Source organism: Vespula vulgaris, chromosome 3, assembly GCF_905475345.1.
Source record: "Vespula vulgaris chromosome 3, iyVesVulg1.1, whole genome shotgun sequence".
NCBI classification, from domain to species: Eukaryota; Metazoa; Arthropoda; class Insecta; order Hymenoptera; family Vespidae; genus Vespula; species Vespula vulgaris.
In genome coordinates, this window is record NC_066588.1 from 8,142,214 (window position 1) to 8,165,520 (window position 23,307).

General features: G+C 28.3%; 3 protein-coding genes across 7 annotated transcripts; 1 reads left to right on the forward strand and 2 right to left on the reverse strand.

Annotated features, from left to right (window-relative positions):
• Positions 1-1,070: 1,070 nt before the first annotated feature.
• LOC127062583 (FHIP family protein AAEL005291-like) lies at positions 1,071-8,293 on the reverse strand. 2 transcript variants are annotated; one of them, XM_050991072.1, is made up of 11 exons: positions 7,570-8,293; positions 7,239-7,450; positions 6,886-7,137; positions 6,657-6,807; positions 6,341-6,586; positions 5,536-5,583; positions 4,443-4,610; positions 3,056-4,330; positions 2,776-2,974; positions 2,401-2,557; positions 1,071-2,324 (listed from the first exon to the last, which is right to left on the reverse strand). In XM_050991072.1, exons 1-11 carry the CDS (start codon positions 7,717-7,719, stop codon positions 2,162-2,164), a joined length of 3,021 nt encoding a protein of 1,006 aa, XP_050847029.1. In that variant the 5' UTR covers positions 7,720-8,293; the 3' UTR covers positions 1,071-2,161. The 2 variants fall into 2 exon arrangements, with proteins under 2 accessions (XP_050847029.1, XP_050847030.1); XM_050991073.1 differs by lacking the exon at positions 5,536-5,583 and having other exon boundaries at positions 1,073-2,324; positions 7,570-8,292.
• Positions 8,294-9,554: 1,261 nt separating this feature from the next.
• LOC127062587 (prohormone-2-like) lies at positions 9,555-16,797 on the reverse strand. 3 transcript variants are annotated; one of them, XM_050991084.1, is made up of 9 exons: positions 16,630-16,797; positions 15,123-15,240; positions 14,936-15,028; positions 14,723-14,855; positions 14,393-14,602; positions 12,833-12,934; positions 12,647-12,714; positions 12,321-12,565; positions 9,555-12,150 (listed from the first exon to the last, which is right to left on the reverse strand). In XM_050991084.1, exons 1-9 carry the CDS (start codon positions 16,639-16,641, stop codon positions 12,061-12,063), a joined length of 1,071 nt encoding a protein of 356 aa, XP_050847041.1. In that variant the 5' UTR covers positions 16,642-16,797; the 3' UTR covers positions 9,555-12,060. The 3 variants fall into 3 exon arrangements, with proteins under 3 accessions (XP_050847041.1, XP_050847040.1, XP_050847042.1); XM_050991083.1 differs by having other exon boundaries at positions 9,555-12,171; XM_050991085.1 differs by lacking the exon at positions 12,833-12,934 and having other exon boundaries at positions 9,555-12,171.
• A 2,030-nt stretch (positions 16,798-18,827) lies between these two features.
• On the forward strand, positions 18,828-23,187 carry LOC127062860 (arginyl-tRNA--protein transferase 1). 2 transcript variants are annotated; one of them, XM_050991789.1, is made up of 8 exons: positions 18,828-19,141; positions 19,268-19,394; positions 19,450-19,580; positions 19,653-20,083; positions 20,757-20,918; positions 21,918-22,090; positions 22,179-22,440; positions 22,522-23,187. In XM_050991789.1, the coding sequence occupies exons 1-8, from the start codon at positions 19,045-19,047 to the stop codon at positions 22,675-22,677; spliced, it is 1,539 nt and encodes a 512-aa protein (XP_050847746.1). In that variant the 5' UTR covers positions 18,828-19,044; the 3' UTR covers positions 22,678-23,187. The 2 variants fall into 2 exon arrangements, with proteins under 2 accessions (XP_050847746.1, XP_050847747.1); XM_050991790.1 differs by lacking the exon at positions 20,757-20,918 and adding an exon at positions 21,601-21,756.
• The last annotated feature ends 120 nt before the right edge of the window (positions 23,188-23,307 follow it).

A 23,307-nucleotide genomic window follows, 5' to 3' on the forward strand; every position in this document is an offset into this window, starting at 1 on the left:
GGCGCTAGCAAAGAAAGATAACTTATATATGTAAGTAATTAATGTTATTGATTACATAATTTCAACAGAAATCCAATTAGATTTATTAATTTTACAATATTAAATTTATTGAAACAATTAATCACATTTATAATATACTATTGATAAAACTTAGAGAATTATCGTTTCTACAATTCATCTGGATTACGGTTAGAGATCTTTATGATTTTTATGTCACGCTCTATATTATCGACAGATTATTATAAAAACAGCAGTGTTAATATTGATGGAAATTAGAACCATTAATTGATCATGAATTTGATTATTGTTCAAAATTCTCCGAAACATATTTATTATTTATAGAAAAATAGAATGCACATATACCTATTTATAAAAAAATATATAATTTGCATCAAAAAACATTATAGTTTAAAAAACAAAGTATGCATTTTTTAATTATATTAACATATTATTCATAACAATAATTTTTATAATTATTAATTTAAATGGAACAATATCACATGATCATCATTATAGTCAATAACAATTAATAATTTTTCGGCAAATTTCATCAACATTCAATCGTTTTTAATAAATTTTAACTTCATATTTTATTTTCTATTAGAGAAATAGTTTTAACAAGATAATTTTATAATTTTTATATAATTACAATTATAATATCACATTGAGGCAAGAATCTAACATTGAAATGTACAAATAAATGATAGAAAATATAGTGTTAAAACTAAAAAAAAATTATTAGCTTGATTTACATTATATGAAATTGCACCTTTTATATCATCTAATATATTTTTTGTGTTTATATCAAAAGTAATATCAATTGATGATATTTAAAAATATCAGAATTAATATTTTTATTTTGAATATTTAAAACTAGACCTTGATATGTTATAATTATGTTTGATTTCGTCATGATTATTGCAATACATTGGCAAGAATAATATTTTATACAATATATATATATATATATATATATATATATATATATATATATATATATAAAAAAGAATGCATCAAAAACTCGTCAATTTTATCACGAATAACACAATATTTTTGTTATACTTGAAAAGATATTAAATGATATTTTGATATATTTGGCAATGTATTAATACTCTTAAATGAAATTATAATTGTAAAACAAGCCAAACAACTCTTACAGTTTTTGCTGTAATATTTAAAATATATGTTATCTTAATAATATTTATATGTTAGTATATTACATAAAGAAGCTATAAGAATATTTATATTTTGCTTTAAAAATGTAAGTAATATTTAAAACTTATTTCAAGTAATATAAGTACGTATCATTAAAAAGAAACATCAAAATATTAGTAAATATTAAATAACAATGAAATCATATGCAAGTCATAAAAAATAGATATACTTATTTACATTTTTCACAAAGAATAGTAACTATATTTACTTAAATTTCTATGAAATAGAAAATTCCAGTAAAAAATAAAAAATATACATTTCCTTTCAGAATCATTTTGTGCTCTGTAATTCATTAAGAAATCTTCTGATATAAATTATATCGAATGTTATAAAGCATGGTATTTGAGCTTAAACTTTATTAAGAATTGATGCTTACTTGCCCCAACGTTATTTTGATGAATCTGTACATTTTTTTTATTTAATTTGATAAATAAAAACACTGAATAAAATAAAATTAATAAATACTCTCGTCTCTCTTTCTCTCTCTCTTTTTCATATTCTCATAGATTTTTGTGTTTACAACTTGTAGAATATATACTATAAGAACATCTCAGGTAATTTTATGTTTATAATACATATTTATAATTTACATATTTATAAGTAACATATATGTATATGTAACTTATAAATGAAATCTAATCAATTGTGCAAATAATTAATAATTAGATTCTAATTATTCAGAAAAAAGTTAAAGTAATTTGCCTCCAAATATGATGCTATGATTCAAAATAATAGAAGAGCATGATAGTGTATATAATAAAAATCTTATACACATTAAGATTATTACAACAACCTTTTTAAAATGTAATACATTTTATAATTTGTAACTAATGCTAACAACCCTGCCAAAAGAAAATGAACACTTTTGTAAAGTTGGTTTATCTTTTCCTAGTACCTATGTACCCTTTAGATTAATTTAGCAATTCTATTATTACAGATTCTTGTATTATGTTTTACGTTCTAAGCCATTTGTAAGTGACATGATGGCATGTTCTTGAGTAATAGCTGCTAATTCTTTCAACCATTCATCTAATACAACTGCACATAATACTATATTTTGTACTGGGCTTATTTCACTTGGAGACTCCCATGACGATCTGATATAATACCTATTAATACAAATTTTTATATTAAGTATTACATAATTTGTACCTTTTAAAAATGCATAAAATATAGAAATCTTACCGGTAACCTGCCCCATATCCTACAGGTTCTAATTGATTCTCTGATATACTAGATGGTTGACTGATAGAATTTGTTAAACTGACTGAGCCAGATGTATTGCTTGCTCTTCTAAACATTTGTGTAAAGGACGATGTTAAGCTTCTCCTTTTAGGTTCACCTAAACAGTTAGAAGTGATATGAAAAATAAACATTAATAATATGTTGGTACCTGCAACCTTTTTATATTCACCTATGTTATATAAATATTTTCAAAATAGAGTACTTCTTCATGGTAACCAATACACGCGTTACACACATGTCCGTATGCGTTAAAGATAAACAAGATGATAAAAGATATGCCTAAACTTTAAATTATGTTTAGGAAAGAAATGATACCTCTTAAAAATGAGTCGCTTGTTAAGGAATTCCTCTTACTGCATGCAAACTGTGCAGTAGCTTCTAATGCATTTTTGCGTGCATTTACTAATCTATCTTCGCGACCAATTAAAAATGATCTAGCTTGGTCTACTAATAGGTCGACATTATCATATTTGGATAAAAATTGGTCTATTTTATGTTTTAAAGATGCAAGCACCTATAAGAAGAGTATCAAATATTAATAAAAAATTAGTTTATACAATACTTACATTATGACATATTAATAACATTAACTGACCTGAAATAATGATCTGATGCTAGGCTGGAATACTAATGAATGATTCAATAAAAATGACTGCAACAATGGCTGTGGATAAATTGCCAATCTACTTATAAGACCAGTTAAATGTAAATTGATATATAGATTATTGCTTGTCATACATTCCAATTTTCTTAAAATAACATCTAAAAATATGCCAACATTTGGTTGTCCATTGAATATGTCTTGACGACATACAGTATCTTTGCTTTGTTTACTTATCATTAATTCTTCTGATATTAGAGAATTAGATTCTGCAATATCGTGGAAAAGTACATTAGGCCCATGATTGCATTCTGCATCTGTTTCTTCATGTTCATTTATTTGATTTTCATTTGGTTCATTTTCTGGTGTTGATTCTGATGATCCTTTAAATGCAAAACTTTCATAACCACTACTTTCTCCCAATGATAACAGAGAATTCATAGCTGTATTTGAATCATCTATGCCACTATCAGAACCTTTTTTATCTCCTGTTAATGTTTCAACAATAGATTCTGAAGAACCTATATTTTCATTTAATAATTCCGCAATATCAGCGTCTAATTTAGCTTGTTCCTCAAGTGATAATACTACATCTGATGTTACTGGAAAATCCGTATTAAATGTTTTTTTCGTTAATTCTTTATTTTCTAATAAACTATGAATATTAGCTAATATGTTATCTGTAGAAATATTTTCCTTTGTATCAATTACAATAGTTGAATGTGTTTCTGAAGATAGTACCACATTTTTTTCAATTTTTTTTGTTGATTGATCAAGTAATGTATTTTCATCCGTTAAAGTAACTGCACTTCCAGTATTGCTATTTTTGGATATATCTCCATCGTATCGAGATGACCAGTTACAACATGCTATCCTACAAGCTGTTATCTTTTGTCTAGCATCACAAAGATAAGCATGATAATTTCCATATAGACTGTCTGATACCCTGGTACCATAATTTATCGATAATGGTAACGATTTTAATGTATCAGATGTGTTATTTAAAGACTCTTCACGCGAAGCAGACAAAGTGCTTGGTAATGAAGTAGGGGATGATGCCAAAGGAGAAAACGGAGAACAACAATTTGGTATCAAAGCTAAAAATTTTTCGGCACCACGTCCAAAAGGATCTATATCTTTCAATCTTCGACGCTGAGATAACATTACATGAGAACAAGGGGTCAATGCCCCTAAACATAGCTCCAACATTACATCTTCACAGTTTAAGTTAATCAAGGTTTCAAACAATGCCAAAGTTACAATACATAACTATAAAAAAGAGAGAAACATTTAAATACATATACAATATTACAATACAAAAATATAATTATATTCAATATTCTTCGTAAAGAATATAGTAAAATATATGTTAGATATGTACCCTTGATCTAGAAGATATTCTCTGTATAAGACTGTCCAATATCCTACATTCGTCATAGTTATCTTCAAGTAAAAATCTAACTAGTGATCTCAGTAGACCCGGTTCTGTTACGGATCGAAGAAACAAATCAAAGTAAGCAGTAGCTGCTACTAATTCATCCACAGTTGTCTACAAATATTACAAAGAAAGATTATACAAAATTACCAGATTATTAAAATATTAAAAAACACTCAAATTATTAATTTTTACAGATCACAGTAAAAAAAATTATAATCTTGACAATCTTATTATTAATTGTTTAAAGAGTAACAAAATTAAAAAAGTTGCTATCTTATGTATTATAAAATTAGTTAGTGCTATTGTTAAATCTGGTAACTTTAAAAAAAAATGTAAATACATATTTGCTTTATGTGATAAAAGAAGGGTACTCAGATATAAATACAAAAGTTTTATATTAGCATTCTGTTAAAAAAAAATAATTAAATGGCTTGAGTAATTAACTTAAAATATTTTGCTAAAAAATAAAATAAAATGAATAAATATTAAAATTTAATTGTTGAGAGAAACCAGTACCATTTACTTAAGATACCTTATGAAGCATAAATTTACAAAAAGCACATTGCATGAAAATATAAATTACAAAAAAGCGGTTTAATAAATAAAGCTGAAATAAAATTAAAAGATGGTTAAACAATATTGTAAGCATAAATGAACACATTTATATTGTTTCTCATAAACTACATTCATTTATTTAACATCATATGTTATATGATGTTATAGTAATGTCATATATAATGTAGGAGAAAATATTTATAAAGTGAAACAGAGTTTTATTCTTTTTTTTTATTCTATAAAATTATTGATCAATATTTTGTCCTACTAAATTACATATGTAGTTCACAAGTTAAAAGTTTTTTGTAGTAAGATCTTAGCGAAGACAGTATTTCAGTAAAAAATATTAAGTTTGAAGAGAAATGTAATTTAACTTTTTTTTTTCTAAATTGATAACTTTGAAAGCAAATTATCATATCAAAATTTTTTTTCTTGACTGAGATACTATCTCTATGTACCCAAAAATATATTTTGTACTAACCCGGTGCTCTGGTGCATCTAGCTGTTCTAGAGTCAAGCCAAGAGAATCCTAGGAGCACCATGAGCGTATCACCAGATAGCCACCAACAATCATAAAAGACAACATCAATGACTTATGCTTTATTAGCATGAAAATTGAGTTTTAGCAGTACCAACACCATAATAAAGAATATACAAAATATTAAGCAGTGCTAGACATAGATAATATGCATATATTATTATTTCTATGTATTACAAAATTAATTTAATTTACTTATATATTTATAATATATAAAACAGTGAAATTTCCTTAATTGCATATGTTATTAAATATAGTATTTCTTTAATCATTTTATGCAAAAACATAAATTATCATAGAAATAATTTAGAACTAAGTTTGTAAGTGTTCAATTGTTCACTACTTAATATGCATTATTAAAAACTGGGTGATAAACTTTTATCAGTTTTAATATGTTTTAAATAGCATGTGCTTTGATTAATCAAATAAAAAATTCTATGTATTTTGCATGTGAACATATGCATAGGTATAATAATAAATAAAATAAAATAAGAAAAAACTACAAATAATGTAATACAAATAATTTTTAATAAGAAAAGCAATTAAAAATGTTAAAAAACTATTGAATTGTTAAATTTCATTTATTTTTTTGTATCACAATAATTTAGTTCTACAAAAATTAATTTAATGTTTTATAATATTACAAAGTGCACTGCTTCTATAAAATGAATACCTTTCTTTATCAGACATAAGTTATGTGCTAAATCATAAAATATAAATTTATTGTGCTTAAAATTCTTATACTTACCTGTAACAAAGCAGGTCCCATTACAGGTACCAGAAATCCATGATATAAAAATTCAAGTAATTGTTTTTGAACCATAGGATGAGCAATTTGTGCAACAGCATTACAAAACTCCAAAGAATTCATAAGTTGTATAAGTGCTGGTATATCATTAACATCATCAGGTGTTAAACGATGCCAATCATCTGTTTCGATATTAAGTTTTCGAGGTAATAAAGAGTAAAGACCACTCAAACCTGTAGCTAGTACCTAGTGAAATATAACATTTTCTTTTATATTGTATTTTAGGAATTCTTTTATATTAGAAAATATAATTTACCGGACAAATATTGGATTGATCAGCAATATATAATCCAACTTCATCATTTTTCTTGGAAAGAGACATACATAACAACATGGCATCTCGGGATTGTTGTCCAATACCTCCTTCCCTATGAACGTGAGGTATCAATAATGTAAAAATAATAAATCTGAAAATTGATACGAAACGTATTAGCATGAAGAATAGCTTTACATACAGTTATAAAATAAATAATTTTTCTATTAACTTATTTTTCCCAGTTGATGTTGAATGAAAAAATAAATCCAGTAAAGCCATATTTTGCATTAAAGCTACACATAATTGATTTAATAAAACAACCAATTTTTTCTCTACTTCCAAAGGCATAATATCATTAGCACATTCTTCTAATAATCTTAACAACGGCCTTGTTACTGGTTCATGTGCAAGCAATGTGCCACTGTACGATACTAATAATTCATAAAGTTTAAGTTGTTCTAAACGAACAGCATTATTAAATCTGAAAGTAAAATTATATTTAACAAAAACAATAAGAAATACTTATAATACTTTCACTAATATTTCAATAATATATGTTACAAAACCAGTTAAAATTTTTACCTTCCAGTATGTACACTCCATTCGTATAATTTTACAAGTAAATTCTCGCTTAATAAGTACTCTAGACACGGAGAATGTGTTGCACTAGAATTTTGACGGTAATGCTTGGAAGACGTAGACTCTCTAAGTTCTAATACTAGAAGAGTTACCATCTGGTCAATATGATTAACAACACCAAGAACATCATCTTGACTAGGTATTCCCTTTGGTGGCTATAAAGGTATAATTAAATGATTAAGCGTGATAAATTTAATATATTATACAATTATTAAAGTTTGTATATGTAGTATATATATTTTTAGTACTGTATCTAATTTTCTGTGTAGCTTACAATAGTATGTAAAATGATCTCATAAGCTTGTTGCCAATGCTTGCAGAAACTATCGTAGCATGCTGATGGATCAGCATCTTTTGGTGGTGAATCTCTAGATCGTTGTTTGGTAAAACTTGTCCTCAATGGACTATTTCGTAACCAACTCATTTCTAAAGAAAAATTTATACACTTCGAAAGTTGGAAAACATTTAATATTCATTCATATTTTCCGTATTGCACATTAACGATCGTTTCTCGCACACAATAAGCGTGCAATGTTTGAAAACACAATTAACAAAGTACTTGTCAAAAATGTCTAACTTAATGCGTTAATCGCCCACCTGTACAAAGCCACTACGATAAAAAAAAATACATATTCACTAAGCCAACTGTGTCAGGACGAATACGATAAGTCGAATTACATGACATCTCGACCTTAACACGCTTTTTAAATAGAGAAATTATTTTGCACCAATTTATCACTACAATGATACATCGACATCAAAGTCTATTTGTCGTGATTCGCAATTACCTATTCTTCAGTGATTAAAAAGAATATTATGATCAGGGATGACAACCAAAATTGTACTTGACACGAGGTGTACCAATTACTTATTACATTTCAATCAAAACAATACAATAGTTATATTGATTGCAATTTACGATAATTTATTATATATGAATATTGTAATTACAAATAATTACGATATAATTATAACAATTTGAAATAAATTAACTAGTTAAATAAATTTCTAAATTATTAATTTTCAATCTTTTGTTATCAACGCATTCAATATTATTTCATTCCGTCAGATGGCACTTGTTCATAATTCCATTTTATTTTATCTATCGATAAAGTAGGAAATATTAATTATCCTTAAGGCTGTTCACTACCTATTTTTCCTAGTGTATGCAATTTCACCGATGAGTATAAACAATAAAACAAACATTCGACCGATTTTAACATTTATCGATCCAATCTTCTTTTTTATTTCAATAAATAAGTACCGAAGCTCTCTCCTTTCAAATGTCTGAGATTAAACAATTAATACCTTCGATAACTTTATAATTATTTAAACAATATTAAACGATAATGTACATGGAGTACAACAAACTAATATTTAAACAATAGTATAAGTTAATAATAGTTTAATATAAAATAATTTCAATTTAATATTTAAACGGGTAAATTTTGATCTCCACGTCATAGAATACATTTAATATCAATATAAACAAATTAAACAATTTTGATATTTATCGATCCAATTTTCTTTCTCATTCCGACGAGAAAACATCGAAGCTCTCTCTTTTCTATCTTAGATCAAAAATTTAATATTTTCAGTAATTTTATAATTGTTTAAACATTTTTAGTTTCTTTTGGATGGGGTCCTTAGATGTGAATATTTGAAAGAGGCTCTTGAGCGGAATATTTTTTTTCAATAGAGACATAGTTTTAATATTTCGATCAATTTGGGTACTTTGACTTTGCTTGAGTGGAATGATCTTCAAGCCATTCGTTCCGAGTTTTCAGTTTTTTTCCATGCTCGATTTATCATCGATGGATTAAAATTTTTAGATAGGAAGTTAGAATCTTTCTCCATTATTATTAAAATCTTTTCCAAATTTGTTAAGAAACTTTATTTTTATGTATAAACTGTTAGGAACACCATTTTTGACACGATTTTTTTCAAAGAAAATAAAGCTTTTTTAAAGTTTAGAAAAGCTATGTTCTTACTTGATTTTTCATTTTTAAAATGAAACCTTGTTCGTCATTATCGTTCAAGAATTGTTATAAAACTATAAATAAATTATTATAAAACCAGGAGTGATTAATAGTCATAATAATTAATAAAATAAAAAGATAACATTATAATGATCCTATGATTGATAGGATTAATGATTCTATGTCATTATGATCCTATGTCTAAAGAATTTATAGAAGAAAATAGAACATTTAAACTAAAAAATATAGGTAATAAAAATATAAATATAAATGCTATGAGTTCCGTGTAATTATTCATTGTATTTTTTTAAATATTGAATATAATGTTTTGCATAATTAAAACGATTGTAATATTAGTTTAAGGATGTTCGTTAAAGGATGTAAGATCATTATCTGATGTCAACAAAGTACAGATATGCGCACAACGAGATATTGTAGATGTATTATTATATGATTTTAATTATAGTTACAATCATTAGAATCTTTTATATCTTTTTTTAGAAAACATATCTTTATGATTCCAGTTCCAGCATAAAAAAAAAACATTTCACACATTTAATTTAAATATGTAATTATTTACTCGCATATTGTATCATGATATTTATCAACTTATAAAATATAGAATAATCAGTAATACTTATCATAATCACGATTAGTTATTCATCTAATACAGAAGAAAATATAAAGTTTATAATATTTCATTCTTATGTGCAAGTATTTTCATTTTTGTTTATATCGAAAATATATTATACATTAAGAAAAACAAGATTTTATTTCACATTGAAGTAATCTGTATTATTTTGCACAACATCAAAATAGACGAGAGACGATATATTAAGATAGTAACATGATTGCCGATGATAAAGTTACGTATCGTATTAAGCGAATTTATATTCAATGATAAGATTATAAAATTAAGGAGTTATCTAAGAGAAAGCATGTGAAGATCGCAATTTCTTTTCCATATTCAAATCTCAATCCGCTTTCGAGAAAGAAAAAAAATAATTAACGATAGCAAGTAACTTTCTGATAGTTTTGTTCTTTTGTCATAATTAATATCCTTTACTGCAGTTTTGTAAAATATTAGTAAAAAAGTAGAAGATAACAAATCCAGTTGATCAATTTTTTTTTCATTTAATTTATACTAATAAACACTTTTCTATTTAATATTAATTACTTGGCAATACTGAATTATTTTTCTTCATAATCATATCTACTTATTCTAAATAAATCTAATCGTAAATATACTAAACGATTACCAAAAGCATTAAAAGCTATGGTTTCTCGTCAGTCAGCGCTATTGTATTTCGAGTCATCGCTTTAATTAATTAACTAATTAATTTCTTTCTTGTATTGAAACGGGCCAACGAGAAAGCGATTATTCAGTCTCCTCAGAGTATACATTATTATGGAAGGCCATGTGAGTTGTATTTTCATATAGAGAAAAAATATTTTCAAACACTGCTCGGTCTTATCCCTATGGACACTTAATATTTCGCTATCGCTTTCTCTTAAATTAGTCGATAAATATAATAGTGATTTAACATAATTAACATAAGATCTTGTGATTATTGCATTCGTACAACGACGTCTTTCCAATATATATTTTTTATTTATATTTTTGCTTTTAAGAAACTTCAATAAATATTTCCTTCGATTAATCTGCATTCTTTTTTTTTTTTTTTAATAAATAGGATGATATGTCGCATTATTGTAGAGTATGCGAAATACATAATGATTTCTTTGAAATTGTGCGTCAATCGACGAGTGTCAATTCAATAAAAGATATATTGATGTTTTATGTCAAATATATGCATGAAATATTTTTGAATTGCAATCATTGTCGTCTTCGCTATGCAAAGAGGTTCTGATCTGAATTTAAATTCATATATTTTGTTAATGTTATAAATGTAATAGTTTTGTTATAATCATAATTCGGCTGATTACGAAAACAATTCAAAAATAAATTCCTTTCATTTTATAATTGTTCATTCGTCGATTGTATTATAACAATGGAAATTCGATAAAGAGAACTTGAAAGAAGTTTATTAATTTTAAATAACAAGTTGCAAGAACGTGCTGAAAAAAAATATCTTTTTCATTCTTCTTTTATTTTACTCGTATGTGCTTAGGCAAGTAAAACTTTCTAACTACGATCACATTTGTATATCATGCAAGTAATACCAGTCTTTTCTTCATATAAAAATCGAAATTGGAATTAGAAAACGAGGGCTAAAATAAACATTTTTGAATAAAACTTTAACATAACGTATAATATAATTATTAAACTCTCGATTGATAATATAACACATAATCTTGATTAATTGAGAAAGTAAACAAAAATAATAAGATCAATTGTTAACAAATGTATTGATGAAATTACAAAAAAAAAAGAAAGAAAAAAGAAAACAACAACAAAATAAAATAAGAGTATATAGAAAATTCATACGTACATACATTTCTATCTATGCGTGAGTATATTATACACGCAAACATGATTTATTAAAGGAACCATGGTATTTTTATTTCAGCAAATTCTTGCAAATTGAAAGAAGTCTTTTCCAGCACCGTGTTTTTGAAAATGAATAGTCTTTGACTCTCGGACACTTTCTCATTCACGATAAAGGATTACATAGTTAAAGAGAAGTGTTTATGAGAAACGTGTCGTACAATATGCCCAAATGAAAGAGCTTGCACGCAACAGTTCTGTAAACTTTCTTTTTCTTTTTCCAACATTCCTGATAAAATATAAAATTTTCCAAGTATGATTAATTTATGTTAATAAATTAATAAACCATATGATGCGGATAAGGAGGATAACCACGTGGTTGGATACCCATTTGTAATGGAACGATGTTAACGTATGGATCGTAACTCTGAAAAGAATAAGTCAATAACTATAAAATAATTTTAACAAACTGTCTTTTTAAGTCTCTTCATATCATTGTATTATTGTCATCTTTGTCTACGTTATAGAGTTCAAAAAAAAAAAATGAAGCAGAAGTATTTAATTTTATTAAATATTATTAATATTATCGCGTCTCACCGGTGCTCGTTTCTTCGCAACCATATATTTTCTCTCCGTGGGATAATACGAGTCTTGAGAATAAAGAGTGCCATACTGATTGGCATAAGGATGCGCACCATTATCTAATTGTTGCCCGTATTGATTTTCATATTGCTCGTAATAACCAGAGGGATGAGTATGCACGATACCGATATCAGAAGGTGAGAGGGTATCTGTACCGTATCGATACGAGGAATATCCAGGAACATTCATCCAAGCGAGAGCTGTTAAAATTTATTTATCGATAATAAAGTTATTCAAATTTCAATCGATCAACGAATTGAAAATTCTTATAAGATTTTTACCATTTCTAGGATCTTCTTCTTCCATCGGATCAGTGTCCTCTTCGTTATCGTATTCCTCGTTCGCATATCTATACAAATTCGTAACGATTTATAAATTAAATAATAGGAAAGCCGATAATTTACATTAAAGCAAATTCAAAGCTATCAACCGAAATACGCGTATATAAGTACGTAATGGATCGTAACCTGTTGCGATGTCCATTCTCCCACATTGATAAAAGAGTCCATGCAGGTTCAGGGTGAATATCCACTTCACGTTTATAACGTGGTTCAGCATAGATAGGAATGCTAAAAGGATCGTATAACAAAACTCATAAATTTGAGTCGTTCGGATGTTTTTAAACTACAAGATTACTTTCGTCCTCGAAAATCGTATTAAAACGAAAACGAACAAAATCTTTCCTTGAAAATATTACTTTTTTCTTTTGAATCTAAATCCTTCGATAATTTATTATTTGTTCATAAAATCTATATCGCTAATGAATGTTGTACTGCGTCATAGCATAAGTATCATAAGGCTAATACTTCTTCCGCTTGCTTCGTGCTTTGACAAAATGAGTGGAAAGATTATCCGGACGAAGAAAAAATTTTCTTTTATTTGTTACATTTATTGGTTTTCCAACGATTCATCGGATTTAAATAATCGATACATTCTTTTTTTATTATCGTTTATGTTCGTACCAAAGAAGCTTTTCACAATGCAACGAGGAAGGAAATACTTTAAAAGGTTTGAGTGTGATGTCAGCTGATTGTCTGACTATATAGCAAATGGCAGTAATACCGTGACCTAGTTTTCCTGGTTGGTTCCATTCAGCTTTTCGTACGGCTACACTACTCTAGAAAACACCCTCCCTCCCCCCTTACCGTCCAACCCCACTACCAGCTCCTACCTCTTTTGCGTCACTAGTATCGAACGATCCATAGTCTGCGGCAAATTTCATCTACGTACTTGTGAGAGAGTGTGCGCGTTACGTCTGAGTACGTAATACGTAGAGGGAGGAAAACGAAGAGAGAAAGGGTCTAAGAGAGTTTCAGCAAGCTATACAGGGTGACTCGAGCGATTTTCTATTCCGAACGAGAGGGTCTCTATTTTTCTTCTCGATCAAAATATTATCGTTGACGACAGGAGAAAAACGATATTATCATTAATTATATTACTAATATTGATTATCCACTCTACGACCTATGACATTTAATCGACATTTATTCAAACAAAGTGTTCATCGCGCATAGCTTTTTAAGATAAAAATAGAACGCTGACGTAGAAAATGTAAAACAGGTATATACATATATATAGAAACATCTTGAATAAATATAAATCTAAATGAACGCGACTCTGTGTTTTGTAAACGAAAAAAAAATTTCTTTCATAAGATCAGCTTCGAAAGATACTCTGCAAAGGATAGGTTACTGATCGGCACGATGACGACACATCTCCGAGTTGTTCAATACGACTCGGTCGTCAAGCCGACCGCCGTTCCTACCGAGGGCAACGCCCTCCCGTCAGCTCTCTCGTCGACCCTCTAGTCGACCCTCTCGTCCCCATTGAGAAGAAGTGCCGAAGAAAAGGGGAGATAGCTTCGGGAGAGGAATGAACGGGTGGTGAAGGGTGGTTCAGGGTATGCTCTGCTCGATTTAGTTTTCCTGGGATTTCCATTCCACAGGTGCGACGTCATCAAAAGAAAAGTAATTCGAACTTATGATAATGCCAATGATAACGATAATGACAATGACTTTCTCACTCACCTTTTCTTTGCCTGAATCGGAGAGTTTTGCGTTTGATATGCCATATGATATCCCGTACTCGTTGGTGAAATAGTAGTCGTACGAATACTTGGGATTGATTTTTCTGATCGTTTTCGCCGATCGTCGCTCATATAATAACGAGAATAAGGTGCTACGTCCCATACATGCGGCATTTCATCACCTTCTTCGGTTACGATGACCTTTCCATATCTGTATAGAAATATTAAAACAGGCTGTCAATCGAGAATGTAGATACTACAGAGATTAAAATAGAGTCAGAGACATCAATATTTCGAATCTAGGAAATTCGATTATTAATCCTGAACTTACTCGTAATTTTTATCGTACGGATTGTATACTTCGCGCTCGTCCAAAGAATTTCTCGGAGATTTTGGATTGGAGAACTTGTTCTCTTTTGCGAGGGATGCCTTTAAAGCATCTAACCCTGCCACGTTTAATGCTCCTAAAAATATAAAGTTTCATGTACGTCCTCGATACGATTTATTTAACTACGCTTAACAAAGCTTTATTAACGTTCTTTACTTTTTTCTGCGCTTGAAATATACGGATTGCCTCTATTCTCAGGTTGTCGATTTTGTTGATTACCGAACATCAATGTTTCCTGAGCACGTTTCGCTACGGATAAAAGTTTACAGAATAATTACTATTTTTTAAAGAGAGTGTATATGATACTTTTTGATCGATTCGATAGGATGATCATTTTCCTCACGTTTTGTTCTCGTTATTTGATCCGTTTTCTTCGTATCTCCTTTCAAGCTTGTCGGCAAGGAAATGCTCGGCGCAATTAGGGTACATAGTATCAATAAACACGCCCAACTATTAAGCATCTATAAGAAATGGATTACTATTATTTTTCCATAGAAAAATTTCGAGAGTTCTTTTTATAAACTAGTTAGGATTCGCCATATCTTATGCTAAATATAAGTAATTAAAAACATCGGGTCACGATGGGAGAGAAAAAGATAAAGGAGTTTAAATGTCACGTAACGCGGAATGTCAAGAGTCTATTTTCAGTATACATAGGTGATAAAAAATTAATGTATAGGTATACCTCGTAGGAAGCTCTATAAGAAAATGTTCGTTCGTGTTTCAGTTGTTAAACAATATAATACTTCGAAATAGGATAAAATTATCGATGAGATAACATTTTATTATACTCTTTTTTTTATATACAATAATTCATTTCTATGAAACACAGGATAGTAGTTATATTATAACATATTTTTTAAATCTCATAGATATAGTACATTTATTAATTCCAAGTATTTAAGTTAGTAAAGTTTCGTTTTATGTACAAAAAATAAATAAAAATAAATGAAAAACAAATATTCTTGCAAATCAGCTGTTAAAAGAATTTTTTTCTTTTTCAGTGATATCGGACTACTAATCAAAATCTGGACCTACATTTCTTAATTAATAACCTGATCGCAGATGATCTAATCGCATGGAGGTTTTTTTCTCAATTAAAGCGGGCCAACTGTTATATAGGAAAGCCGGATATAGTAGACCTAGAAATTGCACACTTGTTGCATGTAGGTATACTGTAGTCACTTATCGTGCTATACGATGCTCACAGCTGCGTCGCTCATAATTAAAGATATATTTCAGTGATCATCCATTCATTGATAAATGCCTCTATCTATGACGTATCCTATGACGTTTTTGATTACGTAGAAAGTATTAATATCGCATGATTTTCTATCTAAGAAAGCACGCTTATATGCCTGCGGTAAATGTCACGTCAGCTGTAGCTACCGATATTTATCCTAGAATATTTTCTTTTCGCATTTATAAGGTACAAAAAAAAAATGGTGCTCATTTTTTTTTCAGCGCGCTTATTTGAGTCTACGTATAAATTCGCAGTAGTTACATTAATTTAAATAAGAAATTACGTCACGTATATTAAATATAAGATTAAACTTATTTAACTTCTTCTTATTTCTATTTTTGGCAATAATAAAAATATCAGTAAGTTCATAAAATATTCAATTAATAAATATTCAATTCCAAACAAGATCGTAAAGATCTGATATGTATAAAAATAAAAAAAAAAACGACAAGAAAGAAAGAAAGAAACAGGTTCTCACGTAATGTAAAAACCAAGAAGAAAAAAGTAATTATTAAAACAAAGTAATTATTTAAAGTAATTACTTAAATAACAAATAATTGTATATTCGTTAAATTGTATAAATCGATTCAAAAAAAAAAAAATTTACCTTAATATCCATCGTGATCGGAAAGATAGAGTGGACAAGTTTGATCTTCTTGGAGGATTTTCCTTCGTCCTTTTGAAAGCTGCAGCGCGATTTGCTCGCGTCCTTTTGGCTTTGGCGGGTCTGCCTGGAATGAACGTCGGGGCTCGGCAGGACGACTAGAAAAGCAGTGGCGGGTACGGTCGATCAACTACTCCCACCCTCGGCCTCAAGCCCACATCTCCTACCCTCCATCTACCCTTCAAACATACAGCTACCTCAGTACATACATACACCTATAACAAGTACATGTGTGAACCGTATATGTATACGTTTTCTCGTTTTCGTATGTATGTACGCTGTAGATTCATCTATATCCTCATCCCTTTTTGTTTTCGTACTTTTCGCCCACACAACTTCGCCATTTGCGAAGAAGACATGCAATAGCGAACGCGCGCATCCACCTACACTTTTTCATTTATTGTGATACTGATCTACCCACGCAATGACCCGAGCACATAGCTACCCTCGGGATGTTTCCGCCTCCTTCTCCTTCTCTCCCTTCTCTTCTTCATTCTCCTCTTCTTTTCAGATCTCTCATTCTTTTTTCCCTCTCACGTATGTTTGTCCTCTTTTTCTTTTTACAAATCTTTCAAGAATAATTAACTGAGAAAACTTTCATCTTAATTTAGCATTGAAAATATTCATGAGCATATTTTTCAATACGTTTGATGATTTTTATATTTATCTGGAAAATTACCTAATATAGGCAGAAAGGACTTCCAATTCATTCTTTGCAACAGGCCAAACGCCCACGTGAAAACGTAAACACTCACACAGTCCTCGCATCAACCTACACTTTTTCTCTACCGTGAATTGCCAGAGGTGACTACGCGAAATGAAGAGACCAATATTTTACTCCTTTACTACATGAAAATGTTACATCCAAGAGAAAATATTTATTACCACGGTTTGATCCAAATTTTATATTAAATCATTTCTAAAGAATATAACATTTATCGGTATATAGAGTTTACTCATAATTGACCTATTTTCAATGAAATAATACCACGCTTGCGTAAATCACGTGCACGAGAATATATGCAGATACGAGCAAAATGAAATTAGATAAATAGGATTCTAAAGGATACTTCAATAATGACAAATCATCAAGTACTTTACAATACTATATATTCCTCAAAGAAAACATATCTTTTTCTTTTCAATGAAGAGAGACAAATGTCAATAATTTTCGATGAATGAAAAACAATGTAGCTCGAGAAAAAGCAATTTTTTAAGAATTATAAATACGATAACAGAAGTGTGAATGAATAAAAAGAGAAAAAGAATTTTGTGAGAGCTTTGTATCGAAGAATAATTGTTATTTGTTGATATCGCTTGATCTAGTCTTGCGTTTACGTCCTGAAGGGTGGTTCTTATTGACGTCAATCGTTGATATTCTATTCGGCGAATTCCTAGCTGGTGGGGGAACTACGCATGTACAACGAACAACAAAGGTATGACAGGAAGATGAGAGTAGAGATAAACCAAACATCCTCTGACAGAAGAGTAACTGAAATGTTATTAGAACCTATTGGTTATAATAAAACAGGAAAATACAACTCGCTTATGATATAGAAGAAAAATGCGAAATATATATTTTTTTTTAATAATATGGAATGTCTTTTTTTTTAAATAATAAAATTGAAAAATAAATAAAAATTATTATTTGTTCTGTATTTATATGAGTAACAAGTAAAATAAATATATCTCCGTTCGTATAAACCATAATAAGTCGTTGGAAGGGGTAACTCCATAAGGACAGATCAATGTTTCTGTAACCGTAGTAACGGCCGTTCGTTGATGCGAAGGAGATGGGTTCATTCATAAAAGCAATCGCTTCTTTTACGAATGAAGAGACGAGTTATTGCATGTTATTCTTTGACAAATACCTGAAGATTTAAATATTTACTTATCTGCCAGAATGAATAAAGATACCATAGTAGTAGTTTTATTTTATTCAATTAAATTAATACATGATTGATTCTAAACAATATTTTGTTGTTTTATCGTTTCACAACATATTGATATGAATATCAAAAAATAACATCGAAAAGAATAATTTGTATTTTTGCAGTTATCTTAAATATCTAGGAGTATATCTTGAAAATGATTTGAGTTGATAAATCATGAGTTTGAAAATTCATACTTAGACGCCATTCGTTTCAATAATCCAAAATGGCGTATAGAAGAATATGTTCTGAAACGATCCTGTGATTATTACTAGTCAACATTGGCTAAAGCTAGTTTTGGCGTAGGATCAAAAGGACATTGATAGAAAGTTCCAGTCTTGTAGTTACAGAATTACAATATGTGAAAAATAAAACAGTCACTTGGTTCTTTAATTGTTGAAAAAAATTAAGTAAACACTAAAAGAAAATGTCTCGTCAATCTCTCAGTATTGTTGAGTATTATGCTCAAGAAGAAAGACATGCTTGTGGTTATTGCAAAAGTCCAGATACAAATTTTAGTCATGGTAAAAGCTTTAATTAAATGTTCGTCAAAATAATGACAATAAATTTTTATAGTTTACAAAATAAAATGACATAACCTAATCTGTGATATTGTTCTGTATATATATGAATAATTGAAAAAATTATAGGTATGTGGGCACACTCTTTGACAGTTCAAGATTATCAAAACTTAATAGATAGAGGATGGAGAAGAAGTGGTAGTTATTGTTATAAACCTACAATGGATCAGACATGTTGTCCGATGTATACTATCAAGTAAGTATATTTTTTTATATAGGTATAAAACAATGCATAAATTAATGATCTACAGGTGTGAAGCATTGAGTTTCAAGATTTCCAAATCACAAAAAAAGATTTTAAAACGTATGACCAAGTTTTTAAGAAATGAATTAAAAAAAGATGAAATTATGGATACTAATGATGAACGGCAAGATATTACTGGTACATCTATAATTATGTTTACATAAGTTACAATTTAGAATATTCTCTTTTTTAAATAAACTATATTTGCAGATATAAATTTTGAACAAGTTCCGAATAAGCATACTGTACTGGCACAGAAAAATATTTCTAAATTAAATGTATCATCGATAGATAATGAACCTAATGAAAGATTAAATCCTAACATGCTAAATTGTAGCAAGAATTTCTGTGATTTAAAAAACGAACCACATTCAGATAGTAGTGCATCTACGCCAAATCCTGATGGAAATATACCTGTTGCTTTAGAAACAAATAAAATACAAGAAGGCAATAATTCTAGCAGCATACCATGTAAAAAAGCAAAACTTCTACGTATAGAACGCAAACAAAAGAAATTGTTAGCACAAGGGAAATCATTAAAAGAAATTGAAACTGCTTTTAAAGAAAGCAAGCAACAGAATTACGTCAAAACTTTAGAGGAATTGTTTGATGAAATATGGACTGGAACAAAAAAATTGGAGGTAAGATATATTAAGATAAAAACATTGGAAATATAATAAATGTTAAATAAATCTTATATTCCAGTATCTCATTAATAATCAAAATGTTTTCTTTCTTTTTTGTACTATCAAAAAATATATCAGTATCTATATTATTATCTGTTTTACTATCTTCTATTTATTATATATCATTTCTAAGGAAGGACTGGCTAACAGTGAAAGAAGAAAAGAAAGGAAAAAAATTACATGGTTTTTATATACTTTTCTATAGATTACAATCTATTATAGAAAGAAAACATTTTTTTATACAAACAAACAGGAAGTTATTTCAAGTGATCATTGCCATTATAATCCAGTTGACGTATTTAATAATTTTACTTATTTATAATAGTATTAATAAAATAGTTTGCAATTGCTAATATGGTCCTCTTTTCTCCAATTGTATTTGAAATTTAAACTTATGAAACAAACATGTTGCAGATACGTCATTAAACATTCAAGAAATTGGTCTTATATATTAGTGCTCTGTAACTTTAAGATTGCTCTTCTCAAACGAGTATAATTTTTACAGCATACTTTTCTGTTCTTCCAATTCAGTTGCTAACTGTTATCCAGACTTATATATTTCAATATGAAGATAGTTTGATTTACTTTTCATTGGATAAATTTGTATTAAATTAATGACTTTTATAAGCTGAAACTAGTTAGAACCTCACCGATGAGCTCTGGGTATCTAATGACTTCAAAAAAATCTTATGAGGTCTATAGAAAATATCAAAACACAATACATCGGATTCCAACAGAGAAGATTACAGAGCAACAGTATACAAGGTTTCTTGTGAAATCCCCATTACAGGTAAATGTGAAATGTGCCAAGATCACTGATCTGTAAAATACTATCAAAAGGAACAGTAGATGCATTAAAATTTTTTGTTATATTTCTTTAGTTCGTATATCATTTACACTTGTGTAGAAATACCAATTAATATTGATCCAATAAATAATAATTGCTTGTACATAATTTAATGCAGGACTGTTCAGATAGTAACAAATTTTCTTAATGTTTTATACAATATATAAAATTTAGAAAGATGAAACAGATGATATTTTCAAAGGCATTAGAGAATGTTCTATAAATACTTCAAATGACATAATGCAAATAATAGAAGTTGTTGCTTCTTGTGATATTATATAAGAAGTATTATATGTAAAAATGCTGTACATAATATTGATCTAAATAAGAAGTTATATTGGAGCAAAGTGGACCTTTCGTCTGAATTGATAGTTTGTTTTCAACATACAAGGTGAACTACACCAAATACATGTATCTATAAGGTTGTTTTCTTTAAGATTATTTCAGAAATGAACTTTAATATTAACTTAAAATATTAAAAGTCGATTGTTAAACGTATCAAAGGTTTTTTCTTTCCTTTTTTTTTTGTTTTTTTTAAAGAAAAATATATAATTTACCTTGCATGTCATAGTAATATAATAAGCATATTTTCTTTTATTCATAATTTCTTTTACGAATTTATTAGATAAAATTGGTGAGGGTAATGACAGAAGAATTTCTTAAATCTCTCGATACAAGTGCAAATCTTTACAAAAAATATCAAATGGCTATTCATGGAGATGAACCAGAGGAATGTAATAAAAAAACATTTATCAATTTTCTTGTAAAGAGCCCTTTGCAGGTACACTTTGTATTCCATTAAACATTTTTAACTTATTAAATAAAGTTCATTCATATTCTTTATTTGCAATCTCTAATGCCAATTATATATTAAACTAAGCATCAAGAATTTTAATTATTAATTTTATAAAAGTATTTTATAACAAATATGTCATTTTAAAGGAATGGATACCTGAAAATGGCCCACCTCAAGGGTATGGTTCCTTTCATGAACAATATTGGCTGGACAATGAATTGATTGCTATTGGTGTAATTGATATTTTACCATCGTGCGTTTCAAGTGTATATTTCTTTTATGATCCAGAATATTCTTTTCTTTCTTTAGGAACATTCAGGTCAGTAAATAAAATTTTACATTCTTTGTATATAACGTTGAAATACTTAAATATTTCTTTATATGAAACATATATTTATTGTTTTCAGTTCATTGAGAGAAATTTATTTAACAAGACATCTTAATAAAGTCGCAAGTAATTTAAAATATTATTATATGGGATTTTACATACATACCTGCCCTAAGATGCGGTACAAAGCTAGGATGAAACCATCTAAGCTATTATGTCCAGAAACTTATGTTTGGTGTGACATTGAACCTTGTTTAGCAAATTTAGACAAAGAAAAATATTGTAGATTCAATGAGGATATAGATGCTATAGATGAAGATGGTATAGTGGATATTAATAAGGTCTTTACATCATTATTTTATTCAAAATATTATTTCCATTTTTATTTTAAAAAATTAAACTAAAATTTGTGCTATTTTCAGATATTAATTTTATATGGTGAAATGGCAATGCCTTACAGAATTTATAAAGTACGTGCGCATAGAGATATCATAAAGCAAAAAGAAGATGAACTGAAAGAGTATGCTAACCTAGTTGGAATGAAATGTGCGCAAAGTTTGCTTCTTTATCGTAGCTAATTTCTAAAGGATAAATGACATTATTTTTTCGAGAGTATATATTTTCATGAACGATAATAATGAACGATTTTATTTGTTATTCTGAATTTTGAGTCATTAATGAATTGAAAAGTAAAAAAAAAAATATTATATGCAATTACATGTGTTTTAATCTAAAGACAAATATATTAATTAATTAAAATAAAGTGAATTTCTAATGTAGGAGAAAAAAATTAATTTTTTAATTTCTTTTAACTGTGACACAAATCTGTATAATATATTAATAAATTGCATCCTTTACGAAAAAAAAAAAATTACCTATCGATTAATATTATTGCAATTTTTTTCTTAGCTAAAAATATTTTACGTCTTCTAAATATTTCGAGCAAGTCATTAAAATCTTTTCATTGCTGTCGTCAAATTAAGTTATTATTTAAAAAATTCCAAAGCTATTAATCTTCGGTTAGCGTGACCAAAAATCAGATAAATCAGATATATAACGATTATCAATGATAACGTCATTCGTCTAGATATTATGAAACATTTATGAAGAGAACTTGATACTTATATAATGTCGCGTCTTGTTTTCTGGACGTTTGTAAGAAAATATCAATTACTATTTTTTTACACGCAATGAGTCTTTTATGTTTA

Excerpts from the sequence above, each read along its gene's own strand:
- LOC127062583 (XM_050991072.1), bottom strand. The coding sequence starts at position 7,719 with ATGAGTTGGTTACGAAATAGTCCATTGAGGACAAGTTTTACCAAACAA. Across the intron at positions 7,451-7,569 it reads AGATCATTTTACATACTATT|CCACCAAAGGGAATACCTAG; the intron begins GTAAGCTACACA and ends ATACCTTTATAG. Across the intron at positions 2,558-2,775 it reads AAGCGACTCATTTTTAAGAG|GTGAACCTAAAAGGAGAAGC; the intron begins GTATCATTTCTT and ends CTAACTGTTTAG.
- LOC127062587 (XM_050991083.1), bottom strand. Across the intron at positions 14,603-14,722 it reads CCGTACGATAAAAATTACGA|ATATGGAAAGGTCATCGTAA; the intron begins GTAAGTTCAGGA and ends ATTTCTATACAG. Across the intron at positions 12,566-12,646 it reads AGAAGAAGATCCTAGAAATG|CTCTCGCTTGGATGAATGTT; the intron begins GTAAAAATCTTA and ends AAATTTTAACAG.
- LOC127062860 (XM_050991789.1), top strand. The coding sequence starts at position 19,045 with ATGTCTCGTCAATCTCTCAGTATTGTTGAGTATTATGCTCAAGAAGAA. Across the intron at positions 19,395-19,449 it reads TGTCCGATGTATACTATCAA|GTGTGAAGCATTGAGTTTCA; the intron begins GTAAGTATATTT and ends AATGATCTACAG. Across the intron at positions 22,091-22,178 it reads CTTTCTTTAGGAACATTCAG|TTCATTGAGAGAAATTTATT; the intron begins GTCAGTAAATAA and ends TATTGTTTTCAG.